This window comes from Marmota monax, unplaced genomic scaffold (assembly GCF_021218885.2).
Source record: "Marmota monax isolate L192 unplaced genomic scaffold, Marmota_monax_Labrador192_F-V1.1 WCK01_AAM20220418_F8-fsc00075, whole genome shotgun sequence".
Taxonomy (NCBI): domain Eukaryota; kingdom Metazoa; phylum Chordata; class Mammalia; order Rodentia; family Sciuridae; genus Marmota; species Marmota monax.
The window spans coordinates 8,720,164-8,738,938 of NW_026694772.1; the positions used below are offsets into that span (position 1 = coordinate 8,720,164).

The 18,775-nt window shown below is 39.0% G+C and overlaps 1 protein-coding gene across 3 annotated transcripts in view; it reads left to right on the forward strand.

Annotated features, from left to right (window-relative positions):
* Positions 1–18,775, forward strand: part of Pcyt1b (phosphate cytidylyltransferase 1B, choline) — a 92,163-nt gene that overhangs the window by 15,209 nt on the left and 58,179 nt on the right. Inside the window, exon 1 of one of the 3 annotated variants that reach the window (XM_058572908.1) lies at positions 10,459–10,789. The exons of 1 other annotated variant lie outside the window; for it this stretch is intronic. In XM_058572908.1, coding sequence (XP_058428891.1) covers positions 10,673–10,789 — 117 coding nt within the window. In that variant the 5' untranslated portion in view covers positions 10,459–10,672. Of the gene's footprint in view, positions 1–10,458; positions 10,790–18,775 lie in introns of those variants that run through there. One more of the 3 variants, XM_046425302.2, reaches the window with a different exon arrangement.

Genomic DNA, 18,775 nt, shown 5'->3' on the forward strand with positions numbered 1-18,775 from the left:
ATTGAACTCACCAGGTAATTCTAATATACAATCAAGGTTGAGAAACGTAGGGAGTGAAGACAATAAGATACTTCATTAAGACATATCAGACCCCAAAAGTATTAGATTCTCTTTTTTTCAAAAATAGGATATTTAGGCCTGGCCCAGTGTGGCACGTGCCTATAATCCCAGCTAATTGGGGGAGCTGAGGCAGGAGGATCTCAAATTGAGACCAGCTTGGACAACTTATTGAGACACTGTCTCCAAACGAAATATAAAAGGCTGGGGATATAGCTCAGTGATAGAATGCTTGACTAGCATTTTCCAGGACCTGGGTTCAATCCCCAGCACCACATACAAAAATATGGTATTTGGTATAATTGAGGGCTTTTGGAAAGATCATTTCTTGCCTGCATCACCCATTATTATTCAGAGATGTACATGTCACCCACAGAGAAGCAAACACAGTGAATCCAGTTCTGGTTACATTGCAGAGGAAGAATCCATCAATGCTACTTTTTGAAAGATTAAAGAATGTGAAAGCATTTGTTTTTTTTCTGTTAGGGATGGAACCCAGGGCCTTAGGCATGCTAGATAAGCACTTCGCCAATGTTCTACATCCCCAGCCGTGGCATCTTCTTAAGTGTGTTTTGTAATGACATTCTGCTTTGGCATCTACTGATTGAGTCAAATATTAAATTTATAGGGGCTTAATAAAAGCTTTTATCTAGCTAGGTTGTATCATTAAATGTCAAACAAACTAAATGAAAAGCTTTCAACATGAAGGCTATCCAGAGAGCAAAATGATTAGAGTGTTGCAAATGTTGAGATACCAAAGCAGCAGGCAATGTACCTGAACTTTGAAGTCCCACAGCCCTGAATTGGAAACTTGGCTGTTACTAACCATCTCTGTGACCTTGGGAAAATTATTTAATGTCTCTAAGTACCACTTGTTATCTGCAAATTGGGCATGATGCCTGTATCTGACAAGGAGTAGGGATTCATAAATTATTAAGTATTAAAATCATAATCTACTTTTTGTTCAGAATATCTGGAGGTCCAGCTCATGCTAAGAAAGGTGTGGTAGGTGGAATAACAACCTCTCAAAGATGTCTGTTAATGGTCCCAAAGTTGTCAATATGTTACTTTACAGATGTGATTCAGTTAAAGATCTTGAGGTGAGAGCGAGTGTCCTGGTGAGCCTAATGTAATCACAAGGGTCCTTTTAAGTGAAAGAGGGAAACAGACAACTTAGAAGATGAGACTGTGAAAGAGGGAAACAGACAACTTAGAAGATTAAGACTGTTATAGCAAAGGTTAGCATGATGCAATTGCTGGTTTTGAAAATGGAAGAAAGTGGGACATGAGCCAAGTAATGCAGGCAGCCTCTAGAAGCTGGAAGGGAAATGGATTCTCCCTTAGAGCCTCCAGAAGAAATGCAATTGTGTCAATACATTGATTTTAGCTCACTGAGACCCATTTCAGACTTCTGACCCTGGTCCACACTTATGATAATAAACCTATGTTGCTTTTAGACACTAACTTTGTCATAAATGGTTGCAGCAGCCATATGGACCTAATACAGAAGATTAAACCAAATCTTTACAAGATGAAGAGTCACTTTGGAGACCAAATCTTCAAAATCTATTAGTACAAATCTAAGGATTATAATAATAGTTTAATTGTGAATAAATGTATCCATCCTGGCATTAGATAGTCTTCATTATTCAACTGGCCAGTTGAACTCATTGGTGTCACATTTGGAAGGCTACAGGCAAAATCCTTAGGATCCTGCAGTATTTGCTACAGTGCTAGGAAAGTGAGCCTAGTGGTTCAGCAAGAAGGAATAAAAGTGGATATGGCAGATCAATAACCAAGAAAGACAACTCTTTAACAGTATATGAACAGGTGTAAATGTGGTTAACCATTCTGGAAGACATTTGATAACAGTATCAAAAAGCATGTACCAAAAGCTTTAAAAAGGCAAGTACTCTGAGTCAGCAACTCTTAAGAAAATTCATCCTAGAGGAAAAAACCTGGATTAATATGCATATCATTCACTTACTTAAAAAATCCTTTCATGGTTCCTGTAATTGCTTATAGATTAACACCTGGGGATACTGAAGGGCAACAGCAGTATATCCATTTATGTTGAATAATTAAGACTGGCAGGTGTTCATACCCATCATAGCTTGGTATGGACTTGAACCTGGTTAGATTATTAACCTCTGAAGGTCCCTCAACCACTTTTGGTACATTTGGTCTTTTTTCATTAAAATCACCGTAAGAGTGATTGTCACTATCTGTTTCAGTGTTAACTTGGTGCCTGGCCTTGTACATTTATCACCCAATTTTGTGAGTTAAGTAAATTAATTTTTAATATATGTGTGAAATCAAGCCATTGTTAAAAATCACCTACAGTCTTACTTATCTACTGACATCAGATAGTATATTTGGCATGTTGTGAATTCAAAGAATGCTCAAAGACAAGTAAGAATCTTTATCCTTTTTTTTTTTTTCTGTTGCATTATGAGTTTGTCATATGTCTGGACCCAAACCCTAAGGAGGAGGAACCAAAATTTTACACAGCATTCTTGAGTATGATGGCGGCTGCATTTGGAGTTTTGATTAAACTGCACTACATGTGTGATTATTACTTGTAAACAGATGATTAGATATTAATTAGACAATAAGTGATTGTAAAGCACTTAGAAAATAAAAGTGTTTATAAATACCACCAAGTAATAGCAACAATAATTCTTTACTGACTACACAGCTGCTAATGTCAGTTAGACTGATTTATTCCAGCTAAGGGCAACTTTAATTTATGCCAAAAAAAACCTCTGCCATCATATCTGTTTTGATACAGCAAAACAAAATATATTTATAACCATTTTATCATCAACATTTAGATAAATACATCTCATTTTGATTAGAAAAACATCTTTAAATACCTTCTCAAACACAGGTACAACCATCATAGTATGGTGTCCTTGAGTACTAAGAATTCAGGACCTCCTTATTGCTTGTCTTTCTTACGTCAAATATTTTAAATATTAGATGTAAGAATTTATTTTCATTTATGCAGTAAGTTTTTCATGTTGCGTCTGTTCAATTTCTCCCCAGCACATTACAACTATGTTTGGAATTGATAAATTTTGGACAAATGGATGAGTGAAGGTCATTTTTTTTTGGCTATTATAAAAGTGGAAAAAGAATAAAATACATTTAAGAATGAAACAAAAACAGTTTCCATTTTGTCATTTTTCAAAAAAAAAAGTTTTGAAGCTCTATTATATCTCACCATTAATTTTTCTCCTAATGGCCGTTATGGGTCATGGCCCTGTATACATCCAATTCTTAATCCACTGATGAATCTGGCAATGCTACCTTGTTAATTTTTAAGTCATAAGTAAATGCAGGCACCTACAATGAATCCAGATGCTCGTATGCATGCACAGATTTGAAATGAACTAAATGAATAAAAGTGAAGAGTTCTTCATGTTTCATGCATTCAGAAGAAAAGAGGGGAGGGGTGATACTGAATGATGAGAAGTATATGAGTTAATAACCATGTTAATAAAGCAAATCTAACTATATCAAACAGTGGGGAGTGTAATATGGTGGAAAACTGTTCAACTTTGATTCGGGAGGCCTGGAATCAGGTGATACTTCTATCACTCACTGTATGACATTGCCATGTCATTTTATATGAATTGGTTTATTCATCTTAAAATTTTTAGTATTAAAATTTGGCAATCTCAGTGTGCTAATCTGATATAATTTAATATGTAAAAGTGCCACATGAGAGGTGAAATTGTTTCCGCTGCAAAATATTTTTTATTACCATGACTTTCCCAGAGTGAATGGAAAAGACATATGTACAAGTTTCATTACTTGGTATAATGGAGATTTTTCCAGACCATCAGGATTTTTTTTCTTTAGATGGGATCTTGCTATATTGCCCAGGCTGGTCTTTAACTCTTGGGCTCAAGTGATCTTCTTGCCTCAGCCTCCCAAGGAGCTGAACTACAGGTTACAGGTGCACATCATCATGCCCAGCTCACACTGTCAGGTCTTAGGTCCTAACTTTAAGCCACATCTGGAGAATGGGAGATGTGGCTCAAAAAATAAAAATTTGGGGCTCAGGATGTGGTTCAAGTGGTACCGTGCTCACCTAGCATGCATGAGGTACAGGGTTCGATTCTTTTTTTTTTTAGAGGGGGGGGGGAGAGAGAGAGAGAGAGAGAGAGAGAGAGAGAGAGAGAGAGAGAGAGAGAGAGAATTTTTTAATATTTATTTTTTAGTTTTCGGCAGACACAACATCTTTGTTTGTATGTGGTGCTGAGGATCGAACCCGGGCCGCATGCATGCCAGGCGAGCGCGCTACCGCTTGAGCCACATCCCCAGCCCCAGGGTTCGATTCTTAGCACCACATAAAAATAAAGATATTGTGTCCACCTAAAACTAAAAAATAAATATTTTTTAAAAATAAAAATAAAATTTGGGGCTGGAGTTGTGGCTCAGCGGTAGAATGCTCACCAAGTATGTATGAGGTCCTGGATTGGATCCTCAGCACCACATAAAGATAAATAAAGGTATTGTGTCTATCTATAACTAAAAAGTATTTAAAAAATAAAAATAAAAATTTTAAAAGATGAAAAAATAATGAAATTCCATAAGAGGTAATACTGGTTTCTGGAAATCTTAAAATTCTTCTGTCAACTTTACCCTCTATTTTCCATCTTCCTCCCTTCTTTGTAATAAATTCCTTGTTTGGTAAACTTGAGACTGAGAAAAAAATGAAAAGTGGAAGAATAGTGGAATCAGGAGTGATGGTATCAGGGAAGGATTTGGAATAAATGTTTTACATGTGGCCTGAGTGATAAATTTTAAGAGCAGTATGGTATCTGGAATGGCATAAAAATTATAGCTAAATAATTTTAAATTTTTGATAGAATTGTCCTAACATTTTAAAACAATGTATATAAAATCTCCAGCTGCATTACTAAAGATTGGAAAATAGAATTTAAAAAAAAAAAACTTAAAATTATTGCATTTTTAAAAGGCTAAAATATATTTATAGATTACCTTATGATTCACTTTTATCCATAAGTGATGAGGATGTGAAAGGTATTTTACCATTAAAAATATTAAAGCCAGGTGCTGTGGTGTACTGGTTCATGCCCGTAATCCCAGTGACTTAGGAGGCTGAGACAGGAGGATCATAAGTTCAAGGCCAGCCTCAACAATTTATCAAGATCCTAAGCAACTTAGTGAGACTCTGTCTCAAAAAATAAAGAAGGCTAGGGATGGTAAATCACCCTTGGGTTAAATCCTCAGAACCCACCCCCACCCCCCCAAAATTAGAACTTTACGATGGGGAACTGAAATATCCTCTTAGTCTTGAGAGGACCCAAAGGTAGACCCCAAGGGAAGGATTCCAGTTTACATAGTTTATTTGGTAGGCAATCCCAGGAAACACCCTCAGGAATGTGGGCAAGTGAGGCAAGGAAAGGAAGATATCCAGTACAGGTTCACTGTCAAGCAAGCTATTGGTGGCAATTGGAAGTTAAACCCACTGGGCAATTTGGGAGTAGAACATGCAATTTGCTTGAGGGCTGGGGGAGCAGAGGTAGTCATACACTGAGTTATAGGTCGAGAATTCTTTAGCTCTGCCTCTGCTGTGATGTTGGAAAGGCATCAGGCTCTAATGGTCAGAAAAAGCCCTCAGGCAGGGAGATGCAGGTGCTGGCAGTTGGCAATGGGCCAGGTGTTGACTACCATAGTAAGGCCTGAGGGGATTTGGACAAGGTTCAGACAGCATCTGCCCCAAAGAGATTTTAGTTCTCCTCTGCAGATCTTTGGGAATGGTATTTTCAACAATTTGATGTTAGTATGAAGACCACTGGTGGGAAGGATGATACATAATGATACATCTGTAATGTAGATCTCTTTTAAGCTGAAGTGAAGGTCTCTATAGCTCAGTTTCTGCATTTGCAAAGTGGGGCCACTACACTCATATGATCAAGTGTTGTGGGGGTGACAGGTAGTAAGTACCTATCATAATGCTAAAAATGTAAAAGGTACTCAATAAATTGCAGAAACAATAATGGTGGCGCATGTTAGGGCAACACTGATGTAACAAAGTCTCACAGAAGGCATGTCCTACTTGAAGAGGTTACAGGACTCAGGAGCACTGTTTCCAAGCATTCTCTGGGGATTTTTCTGAGCAGCCTGATTCCAACATATTCCTTCTGCTAACTGGAGATAGGTCATAGCATTGTTCCTCAGCTTCAGCTTTCTTGTTTCCCCTCACTGAGATACATGCACCTTTCTATTTGCTCATTTGCTAACCAATTCTGCCTCCTCCCCATCTGAATACCCAGCCCTTTATTACTTTTGGAAGGAGGATAATATTCATTTTTTCTGATTATAAGAGTAATATATGCTCTTTCTTTTTTAAAATATTTATTTGTTAGTTGTAGTTGGACACAATACCATTATTTATTTATTTTTTATGTGGTGCTGGGGATCGAACCCAGGGCCTCACACATGCTAGGTGAGCACTCTACTGCTAAGCCACAACCCAAGCCCACTAATATATACTCTTTTAAAATACTTTTATAGGGGCTGGGGTTGTGGCTCAGTGGTAGAGTGCTTACCTCACATGTGTGAGGCACTGAGTTCAATTCTCAGCACCACATATAAATAAATGAATAAAATAAAGGTCCATCAACACTAAAAATATTTTTTAAAAATACTTTTATACATAGAAAAACTAAAAAAGAAAACAAAAATCCTCAATAATCCCATAAGAAACAATCTTTTTGAGAAAAGTTTCTAAGTGGAATCCTTGGGACAAAAGGTATCAACATTTTAAGGGCTGTTAGCATATACTGACAAATGTCCTCTGAGGAGTTTCTCTCTCTCTCTCTCTCTCTCTCTCTCTCTCTCTCTCTCTCTCTCTCAGTAGCAGGGATTGAACCCAGAAGCACTTGACTACTGAGCCACATCCCCAGCCCTTTTTAGATTTTATTTATAAGCAGAATTTCACTGAGTTGCTTAGGACCTCACTAAGTTGCTGAGGCTGGCTTTGAGCTTTCAATCCTCCTGTCTCAGCCTCCTAAACTGCCAGATAATGGGCATGTGCCACTGCCACCTCACATGCTGAGCCTCTGTGGAGATTTTGTTAATACAGACATTGGTTTTGTATAATTATTACCATAATCAGAATACAGAACAATTCCATAACCCCAATAAACTCTTTCCTGCTATCCCTTTATATGTTACCTTACTGTAACCCCTGGAGGATTGTAGAATATGCAATTCCATAGTGTGGAATCAACTGGTCATTCTCAGCTAATTGTCTTGATAGTATTACAAGACTTCCAAGTTAAATAAAGTATTATTAAAAAGTTCCTAAATCAGGTAGCAGTATCAGCCAAGACTGGGCTCCAAAGTGGGTGGATCCAGTAAGGATCCTTCTCAAAGTGGTGCCTCAGTCTATTTCTGCCATTAGGATTGCAAGACATGCTGGGATTCAACCACTGGGTTGCTGGGAGAAGGACAGAAGAATCAAGGCTAGGCTAGAGTAGGATTAATGCTTCTGCAATTAGTTATAGGGCTGACCTTTAGGGTGGTTAGAAGTCCAAATTGAGAAGTTCAAGGACTTGGGATGAATAAGGGTCTAACATGGGTAATGTGATGAAGATACTCATTCTAGGCAAAAGTAGCCTCTTGGTTTGATGGGATAGGGGAAGATAAGGGGGAGAGGAAAAGAACAACTTTCCACTTTAAGGCAGAAAAGGCTGGGGGCATAAGGACATAGTCCAGGCTCTGGGAAAAGAGGGGTTCATAAGGACTCAGCTAGACATCAAAACTCAACTAAACAAACAGATGGAGAAGCAAGGCTTCTTTTCAAGAGAGGGAATCAGAGGACCAATGAGGAATCAAACTGGAAGTTCAGTGACCCAGAATACACTAAGTGAGGTGCTTTCAAAGGTGAATATATGATTCCAAGTCAGTGGTTCTCAAACTTCTAGTGTATGTCAGAATGTATCCCAAACCAAGAACTTTTGCTAGAACCCAGTTTCTGATTCAGTTGGTCTGGGGTGGAGAATGAAATTTTCTGACAAGTTGCCAGAATGGCTACTGTTCTTTGGAGGACCACCCTTTGAAAACCACTGCTCTAAGGCAAAGGAAATATTGAGATCGAATCTCACTCTCACATCACCCAGCATGGGTGAAAATGGGGCTCTCAAACAATGCAGGGCTTGGCCCTTCCATGTTGATTAGCTTCTTAAAGTCAAACCTGTACCTTGAGGTATTTTGTGTTTCTAGGAGGACAAATAAGGTAAGAAGAAAATGGCCTCTCTTCAGATGACCCAAACATCACTGGAATTTATGCATTACTGAAGTTCTCTTGAGCATAGATAATATACTATCAGGTGACAACACCTTGACAATGTGATAGGATCTATAACCATAAAACTATATAATTCTCTGATGCAATATTCATTTCCTTCTTTTAGGGCTAGCCTTCTTTGCTTATTTGAGGAGTAATAAAAATAATGCCCTTTTATGTTAGCATTGCACATTCTAATTTACAAGGTGTTCACATGATATCTCATTTGATCTCCCACAATTCTATAAGGGAAGCAGTGTTGGTATTTTTATCCCATTCTTTGGAATGCTGTTTCTCAATGTATTGTCCCTAGACCTGGAGCATTAGCATCACCCAGGCACTTATTAAAACTATAAGATTCAAGGGCTGGCTCAGCAGTAGAGCACTCGCCTAGTATGTGTGAGGCATTGGGTTCAATCCTCAGCACCATATAAAAATAAATGAATAAACAAACAAATAAATAGATAAATAAATAAATAAATGTATTATGTCCAACTACAATTTTTTAAAAAAATTAAAAACCCTGCAAAGGGGCTGGGGTTGTGGCTCAGTGTTAGAGTGCTCGCCTCGCACGTGCGAGACCCTGGGTTCGATCCTCAGCACCACATAAAAGTGAATAAGTGAAATAAAGGTATTGTGTCCAACTATAAATAAATAAATAAATAAAACCCTGCAAAATCCAGCACCTCCACAGACCTACTGAATCTGGTCTGGGGTCTGGTGTGGGGTCAATAATTAGCATTTCTAATAAGTTCCCTGGTGATGCTGATGTTGGTGCTGCTGGTCTTGGACCACACTTGGATAAAAACCACAACTACAGAAAAAAATGAAACATTTAAAAGTCTAGGGACTTGTCTTAAGAGGACTCCATCGTGGGTTCTTTTTCTACTATACCTGCTGCAACCCTACTCCCCCACCCAATCTTTCAAATGCCAGCTCCATTACTTGGGAGCTTTGAGTCCCTGAATCATTATGCTAAGTTGCAATTTCCTCACCTGTAAAATGGGGATAATAATAGGATCAACTTCTTCGGGTTCTTATGAAGATTAATTAAGATCTAAGTAAAGTACTCAGCACTCTGTGCTTGTGCTTAATAAATGCTACAGATTATAACTTTTATTAATATTGAACGTATGACATTTTACTAGAACAAATACCTTTGTAAGTTCTTTCCTTTGAGTGTATATCTTCAGAATACTCCTCTTAAAATGTGAATGTTCCCAGACAATTTAAACTTTCAGGTACATAATTTTTAACATTCCTTCTGGGATGTTTTTCTCAGTGCCAGGAGCATTTGGCTGAGAACAGAGTGCTTAGGAAATAAGACTGCTAAAATGGGAGCAGAGGGATAATAGACCAACACATGGAACAGTATATTCAAGGACAAACAATAGCTAGATTTCTTCAGAGGGATAAGAGTGGCTGACAGGAAGCAGTTGGTGAGGGTGGCCAGAAGTGGCAGGCAGGCTGTCAAAGACAATCTACCTCCTTCAAAGTGGATCCTAGGGTAGCCCCAGGGATAGACTCCAGGGCTACATCAGTCCACAGGGGGATCTGCTCCTGTTCTTGTTGCATGCAGTCCAGGGGGTGAACATTCAGGTGCCCACAGTGAATTCCCTGAGAGATCCTTGGAGGCCAGCTGGCAATTGGCACAGTGAATTTGGGCTCAAAAGTGCCTTTGTCCTCAGGGTGACTTCTATTTGGCAAATACTCTGGCTATAGCACATCATACACTCATGCCAAGGACCTGTTTTTTTTTTTTTTTTTTTTTTTTTTTAGTGAAGGTCTGTCATGTTCTTTCTAGAGGCATCCTAGGTCCCTCAGGAAGTGGTTTTATTTTATCTGGGTAGTGAAACCCGGGTCCCTTACCCAAAATGGACCGAGACCTTTGCAGAAGAATTAAATAGAAGAAACAAAAGCAGCAAGTTCGGCCCGTGGGTACGGTTGGCCAGCCAATGGGGCCTGGCCGCTCCCCGCTGGAGTGGTACTATGATGACAGTAGCCAACCAGCGCGCTCCATGCAAATGAGGATACTGTATCCCGCACCAGCCGCTCCAGTGCCTTCTGGTTGTTATAGTGATAAACTGAGGCCTTGCCTCTTTGCTTCTCGGAGAAAGAAAGGGGCGGGAGAGGGGGGTAACCTCTTTACTTCCCCCAGGGAAGAGAGAAAGAAGGGAAGAAGAAGGGGGATGGGTAGGGAAGAGAAAAATACGTGACAAAGAAAACATTCTCTGCTTGAGAGGCGACTCCCAGAGGGTGTAGAGCTGGAGGGAGCATTCGCTGGCCATGCCAGTACTTACCACTGATGCTGAGTCAGAAACAGGTATCCCAAAATCCCTTTCCAATGAGCCTCCCTCAGAAACCATGGAGGAAATAGAGCACACATGCCCACAGCCTCGACTGGTAAGTAAAGACAAAGGATGCAAATGTATGCGTGGCTATGGCACAAAAGAGTTCCTTATGCGCCCGCAGCCAGAGAGGAAAACGATGCTTAGAGGATTTTCATGTAAATGAGAATGGAGCTACCGCCTAATCCTTCTCAGCTGTTTATACTTAGCTTCTATACCGGGCGCTGCTCTCAGCTTACAAAGCATTATTGTATTGGCTGGGTAGGAAACGGGCTGCTTGGGATATGCTGGTTTTTTTTTTTGTGCTTTGGGAGGAGGGGATGGCCTTTTTCCTTTTAGGTGTATTCTCGTTCGGAGGTAAAAATCCTATAGTGCAAATTTAAAATGGTTTTCTCTAAGCAAAGCTTGGAACTAGTCCCTTGTTAAGTTCTAAATTCTAGCTCAGGAATGATTCGGTCCTCAACTCATCTTCGTGCCTAATGCCAATTTTGTGCCTAATGCCAATTTTGGAAGCAAAACTTACCCCCATTTGTTAAAAAAAAATCAAAAATAAATGAATAGGGGTCTTTCTGCATGATATTTAGAAATAACAGGCATTTAAAATGAATTGTAAAGATTTCCGGAGTGTGCGATGAGGGTTTCTATTCAGATAGTGGAAACCTGGGGAAGCTACATTTATTTAGAATGGGGCTGCATGCCTTTAATAATGAAAGTGTAGAAACGGGGCACTCAGAGCTTCCATCCATCTCAGTAACCAGTATTCCAAATTTGATGAGTTCCTCTTCCGGCATTGGTCATGATCCCTTAACTAGATGTGGAAGTTCCTTCTCAACCATCTCAGCATGTGTGCTCAAGGAATCAAAAACATCAAATAAGTGGTGAGTTTTCTGTGGCTTGAAGTCTTGCAGAACTTGAGGAGATCTTTCTTTGAGCCCCCAAGTCCAAGAGACACACTAGAACTATCCTTCATAATTTTCTCTCAAGTTAAAAGGTGCAATATTTTGATTGGCTGTGAAGTTTGACCTGGGGAAGAGTTTTGTTTTTTTTTTAAAGGATTTTGTGGTGTAGCCCCAAATAAGGGCTTACTGATGTCAAAGCCATCCCATCATGGAATTGTCATTTCTTAAGGGTTAATGAGGGTTCAAAAGCAGGTTTAGAACCACTTCCTAAAAAACAGTAAAACCAAGTTATATTAGAGCCCTGTGGGGTTTTTATTCATTATGTTTCTAATTTTCTTAGTGAATTTTAATATTAACTGCTTCCTACGCCTTTGGATAGTTACTGAATGACATACACAATGTAGAATTCATGTTCTTATGGAGTATAAAATATCCCAATAAGTTTGTTAACTGAGGCATTCCTTAGAGCTAACTAACAACTCATGATTTAGCATTGGAAAAATGGCTACTAAAATTATGTTGCAAGATCATCCAGAATGTACTTTTAAGTAAACTTCATGTTCAGATTTGGATCTCATACTTTTCAGAGATAAAGGGCAAGGGAGAGACAGGTGGCTCCATATTATGTATCATTTTGCTTCATGTGTCTGCTTCTTTTTCTTCCCTTTTCACTTAGTTATTCTGTTCCTTGGTTGCTTCTACCTGAGAAAGATGGGCAGAGGAAATCAAGGGAAGAAAGTTCAAGTTGCTTTCCACTTTCACTTTTGACAGCTCATCCCAGGGGGTAACTCAAGAACCACATAAAGGTTGCAGTTTACACCCTCACCTCCTACTCAATTTTGAAATGGGGAACAGGTTCATAGAAAGTGACTTCCCCCAAAGGTCACATTGCCTTGAAAGAGCAGAGCTAAGAATTGAACCCAAACGATTTTTAGATCTTTCCCCTTAAAAGACACTGCTTTCCACACACCAAACCCCCAACCCCAGTACTAGGGATCAAACTCAGGGACTTGTGCATGCTAGGCTCTACCACTGAGCTACATCCCCAGCCCTACAAAACACTCTTGAGATACATTCCCTTCCCATTTTTTGGTTGTTCTGGTTGAAAGTAAGTAAGAGAGAGAGAGAGAGAGAGAGAGAGAGAGAGAGAGAGAGAGAAAGTGTGTGTGTGCACGTGCGCACACACACACACAAGATCAGGTATTACAGGGATGTATAGAAATTGAACTGTTGAAACAATTGCTTTGACCTACTTTTGATTAAAATTTTCCACAATGTTCATCATTATTGTGCGCTACTGAAATTGGTTCTGTTTAAATAGGTACTTGCAACCAATTTATAAACAACCACTTAATCTTTAAAGCACCTTTTCTCTTATTAGCAAACTTTGATCGCTGTAGGGTTGGTTATATTTTGACTTTAGATTTACATATGATAACTGAAGTATCCTTTGCTAGTGATTTTACCTTAATAACTAAGGCACATGCTCACTACTTTAAAGTTTGTTGACAGTGTGTGGCACATGAAAATGAGAAGTTAGTTTTTTGTGGGTTTTAAGAGTTTCTGTTGATTTTGTAGCTTTGCTAATATCTTCATTTTTTTCAAATTCTATTAATCTTGTGTTTCTCCTGATACCCAAGCATCTCTCTCCTGATCACATGGGGGTCACACCATCCATGGCCATAAACAGGTATGGCTACTGAGTGGCTTAACTAACTTTGGAAAGTGCCTAAAGGATTGGAGAGGGGCCTGCTTAGGAATGAAACTCCACACTTAGATTTCCCTTCAGACATCAGATTCCTTCTCCCAGTTGTTGAAGTGAAGAAGAAAGCCAGCATCCTTGAGTAAACAAGGTTTTAAAGAATTCTATATTTTATATTCATGTAAATAGCATATTGATGATATTGAGGATACAATTAAATCATATTTCAAAGGGAAACTTTTGTGAACGGAATATATGTATTTTCCCAGGTACCTTAAAAGAAAGGAGAGTGGCAAATAGAATAAAATAACACTGCTAAAGATATTAGAAAAAGGCCAAGTATGGTGGCACATGACTGTAATTTTAGCTACTTGGGAGTCTGAAGCAGGAGGTCACACGTTTGAGATCAGCCTGAGTAACTTAACCAGACACAGTCTCAAAAGAAAATATAAAAAAGAATAGGAATGTGAGTCAGTGGTAGAGTGCTTGCCTACCATACACAGAGACCTGGGTTCCATCCCCAGTGCCACACGCACACATATACACATGAGAAAAGTAGTAACAAAATCATTTAGGTTTTATGATAGAGCCTGTATTTAAGTAATGTAATCTTGTTACTCTTATCTCCTTACCATGGTGTTCTGGCTTGAGATGTCTCTGAATACTCTATTTTCCATTGTTATAATGCATATTCTTAATATCTGACTGGTTTTCTGTTCTTCAATATTTTCCTGCTTGAACATGATGCAAGGTGACTCATAAGCTTGACAGTCAAGAAAAGAAACGGAGTGACCTTGGGTGATATGATGTAATCTAACTCCTGAGGAATAAGGACTCCTTGTGGGCAAGGACTATCCTCATATCTCCCCAGGCCTCTGATTATGCCTAGAAAAAGCCTCTGAGCCAAGTAGGCACTCCATAAACCCTTTCTAATAAGGCCTAGCCACCCTGAAAGCTGTCTGCTTGAGAATTTGGTTAATGACCTTGGTCAAGTTCTTCTAGGGGTGCATTCTTCCATCAGAAGGAAGTTGTAATTCTAGCCTGCAATAGTCACTTCCATGAAGATGGATGTGCCACGGATCAACTGAGAAGGCCTTGGAAATAAAAAAAAAAGGGCTGGTTCAATATGCCACGTTAGCAGGAGTTCATTTTGGGCTTCACTTCAAAGTGGAGCAGTGCCAAGAGACTGCTGTCTTGCAGAAGGCGCATTATGTCAGTTGGGATGTAGGATGCTGACCAGTAGTACTAAAAAAGATGGTTGGATTTCCAGACATTAGTAGCTTCCTTTACTAGTATCATCACCTATTTAGCCACTCAGAGCAGCATGCATTTTATAAGTGAGACATTCTCAATGTGCTGTATTGGTGAAAATAAACAAACATAAGCTTTTTTGGGCATTTACTGTGGTCAATGGGAATTCTGCCCAAGGTTATTATTAGACATCCTTCTGCTGGTCTCTGTTGAAATGCAACATCCATTTCTTACAAATTGATAATAGTCAAGTGTATCGAGCATGGAATCAATGAATTTGTTTCTTCCATTCTTTTATTAAATTTGTTTTTACTATCCCTCCAAACCCCCATCTGCCTCATGATAAACTTCTTGTGGAAGAAATAGACCTAATTCAAATATAAGATGGGTAGTTTCTTTTACTTTTGTGTTTGAGCATATAGAAATCAAAAGATACACATATCATCATTCAGGCAGTGAGGAAATGTTAAGGATTTCATGATGGAAAGCTTTATAAGGTAACAGAGTAAACTCCATTTCCTACCAACCCCTACCAACAGGATCCACAGTCAGTCAAGTGGGCAACAACTTCCAGACACAGCAAGGTGCTATGGAAAGATATAAAAGAGAATCCATAATCCCTGCCCTTAAAGATCACTTCCACTTAGTAGAAGACAGTAGTTTGTTATTTGGAAGCATGCCAAGATGCTGAGATCCCTAAGAGAGTCATTTTAAAGTTTGGCTCTAATATATTGGACTTTCTTAAAAGCTGTATTTTATTCACTGAGCAGAAATATCTCCCAGCAGGGAGGGCTCTGTTAACCTGATCCCCAAGTTAAGTCACTCCATCTGAAGAAAATATCCTGACCCAAAACAAATTTGGGGACATGGAAACAATCATTCTATTTCTGAGGGGCTCTTAAGCCCCTGTTGTGGGTGGCACTTTCCAACTTTTTTACAGCAGTGCTATGCAAAGAAATGCCATTGAAGCCACATATGTAATTTAAAATTTTCTAGTAGCCAGTTTAAAAAGTTAAAAAAAGACAGGTGAAATTAATTTAATAATGTATCTTATTTAATGCAATGTATTCCAAATATTATCATGTTGACATGCAGTCAATATAAAAATTATTAATGATAGATTTTACATTCTTTTCCTCATGCTGAGTCTGAAATCCAGTGTGTATATTATACTTGCAATACATTGCAAATGAGACTAGCCAATGTCAAGTGCTTACTGGCCACATGTAGCTTTAGAGGGATCTTAATCATCTGCCTGCCCAGTCCTGTTCAGGATGAGCTCTGAGGAGCAAAAACAACAAATGCTTTTCGTGTTGTACAATACACATATACATGTATGTCATCATAACTAAAACCAAATATCACTTTTCTTATTTCATATTTTGCACTCATATCTTTTCTTTTATCCTAATCTGTGTCATTTAGGAAGCTGTTAGAGTAATTTAAATGAGAGTTGATAAGTTTGAAGTTATGGTGGGGCATTGGGGAAAAAGAGAGCTGGATGAATATGGGAGACATTAAGGGAGTAGATGAACCAGGACTTGATAATTGAGTTTGAGAGTGGGCCATGGTCAGTGAAGACTAAGTTTTCCAGTTCCAGTGAGTGGGTGCCATCATTGAAATGGAAGAACTATGAGAGAAGAGTTTGTGAATGTTATGTTGGAAATACCATGAAGACTTCCACTTATAGGTGTCTGTTAATATTTTGTTCTGGAACTCTGGAGATCTAAATTTAGGAGACATCAGCATAGACCACATGGATGTGAAATTGAATCACTTTCTGGACTGAGAGGGAAGTGGATTGAAATGATTAGCAGGAAGAATGCTTCAGGATAATCCTACTACAGGTTTAATTCTAGAAAGTAACTGACCCTGAGCTATTCAGATTCTTAGAGGGGGGGGGGATAGAAGAGCTGTAATTAAAGATATTAGAATCTTCCTTATATCTGCCTATCTCTACATGAAATCTGGTTAAATTAATCTACTTTATCCCAGAATCTTTCCAGGATGGAACTCCGAGGAAGACCATTTAAAGAGCCGATAGAGGAAGGATCATGAAAAGAAGAGAGAGAGGTATTTCTCAAATGGCTGGGAGATCAGGGAACCAAGGGCAGGGTAAGTTCCATGGAGAGAACATCCAATAGAAGCAAATGCAGCAGAAAGGTCAAGTGAGATAAGAAGAAATAAGCAAGAATTTCAGATTTGATTTAGGAAGAAGTCAGAGATGGTGTTTCAGTGAAGTTGTGGGAGTAGGGACCAGATGGCAGTAGGTCGAAGAGACTCTAGGAGGTAGGAGAGTGGAAACTTAACGGAAAGGGTAAGCAAATAGAATGTATAGTGCCAAGAAATGGAGAAAATAGAGGTTAGGGCCAAAAGCATCTAGCTTTTCCCCTTTCTTCTTTCTTTTCTTCCATCCATCCAAGATGTCAAAATGTTTGGTTGGCATTTTTGTAGTACTTGGTGTTTAACCCACCACCTCATGAATGGTAAGGGAACTGTTCTGCTACTGAGTTACATCCCCAGCCTTTTAGATTAATTTATATATTCTTTTATTTTTTGGTACTGGGAATTGAACCTAGGATCTCAAGCATGCTAGGCAAGTGCTTTACCACTGAGCTACATCCCCAATTCTATTTCATTTTTTTGAGACAGTTTCACTAAATTGCTGAGGCTGACTTCAAACTTGTGACCCTCCTGCCTTACCCGCGTGTTCCACTATGCCCAGCTGGCTCATTCTTTTAAGGTGACAGTAACTTTAACTTAAATAAAACAGAAAAGGATCAGTGGAGAGGGATAGGGTAAAGGTGATGAGAACAACTGATGCAGGGAAAGACCTTTAGGTTGGAAGGATTGGGCTCCAGTACATCTGTGGAAGGACTGGCTTCAGGAAGGAAAAATGGTACCTTTCCCACTGTGTGATGTAGGCAAGAATAGTTTGGAGAAGAACAAGTTATAACAGGAAGGGGACTAAAAAACGAAGTCCCCTCTTATCTAGTGGCTTCCATTTTATTGGTAAATGTGAAGGCAAAATCATGGTGATTTAGTTCTGGCAGGTGCAGAGTTAATTACAGGATAGCCTGGAAAGTTGAATCCAGCTCCAGTGTATTTCCTTTTCAGAGGCCACCAGCCTGGGAGTAGGGGAAAGTGGAAAGGCTCGGTTGATTCCTGATTAGATGTGTAGTGATGAGAGCAAGTTGATCTGCTTCTTTGTGGCCTGTGGGGTTCCACAGTAACTCCCATCAAGGCAAATCTACAATTGGCCATGGAGAACTGGACTGGTCCACAGTGAAAGATCCAGGAGCTGGTGAAACAAGTATATTGCAACTTGGTCTCTACTTGCTGGATCCTGCAGTCTCATTCTAGTCTCAGTTTTGTCATTGAATTATTGTGTGGACTTAAGCAAATCACTTTTCTTCTGTGAACCCCAGTCTTATCACCCACAATGAATAGACAGATGATCTCTAGTTCTTAGGCTATGATTCTAGCTTCTATCATCATGGAACATAGTCCGCTGTAATGTTCTCTGTTTATCCTGATGCTCCTATCAAAAGTCAGGACTACACATGTGGTGGTACACACCTGTGATCCCAGACACTCAGGAGACTGAGACAGGAGGGTCACAAGTTCAAGGCCAGCCTGGGCAACTTAGCAAGAGCCCATCTCAAAAAAAAAAAAAAAAAAGCTGAGGCTGTAGCTCAATGGTAGAGCACCCTTGGGTTCAATCCCCAGTATTATAAAAAAATAAAATAAAAATAAAATCAGGGTTACCCCACTTCTCACCTTCTTTTGGTTTTATTCATTTGGGGTAAAATAGGTTGAGAGATCTTATGGTAAAACATTGGCTAAATATGGATGATAAATGTTTGCAAAACACTTTGGAGTCTTATATTAATGTTATATGAACCATGTCTGCTGTCTTCCAATTTATTCTTCAGATATTTCCTCAAAAATATTAAATGTATTCTGAATTATATTTGTAATGTTATGATTCATTTTTTAAAGAAACCTATATTGAAATTTTTTCTTAATGTGAACAATAACTTCTAATTTATCTATTTCATAATACTGAAGTTTGAAACATTGGGCTTTCTTGGAGGTGTGGCAATATGACATTGAACTAGAGGAGTCTTTCTTAATAGGTGTTATCCCACTAAGCTTAATACTTAAGGTTAAAACCTGGCAGTGGGTC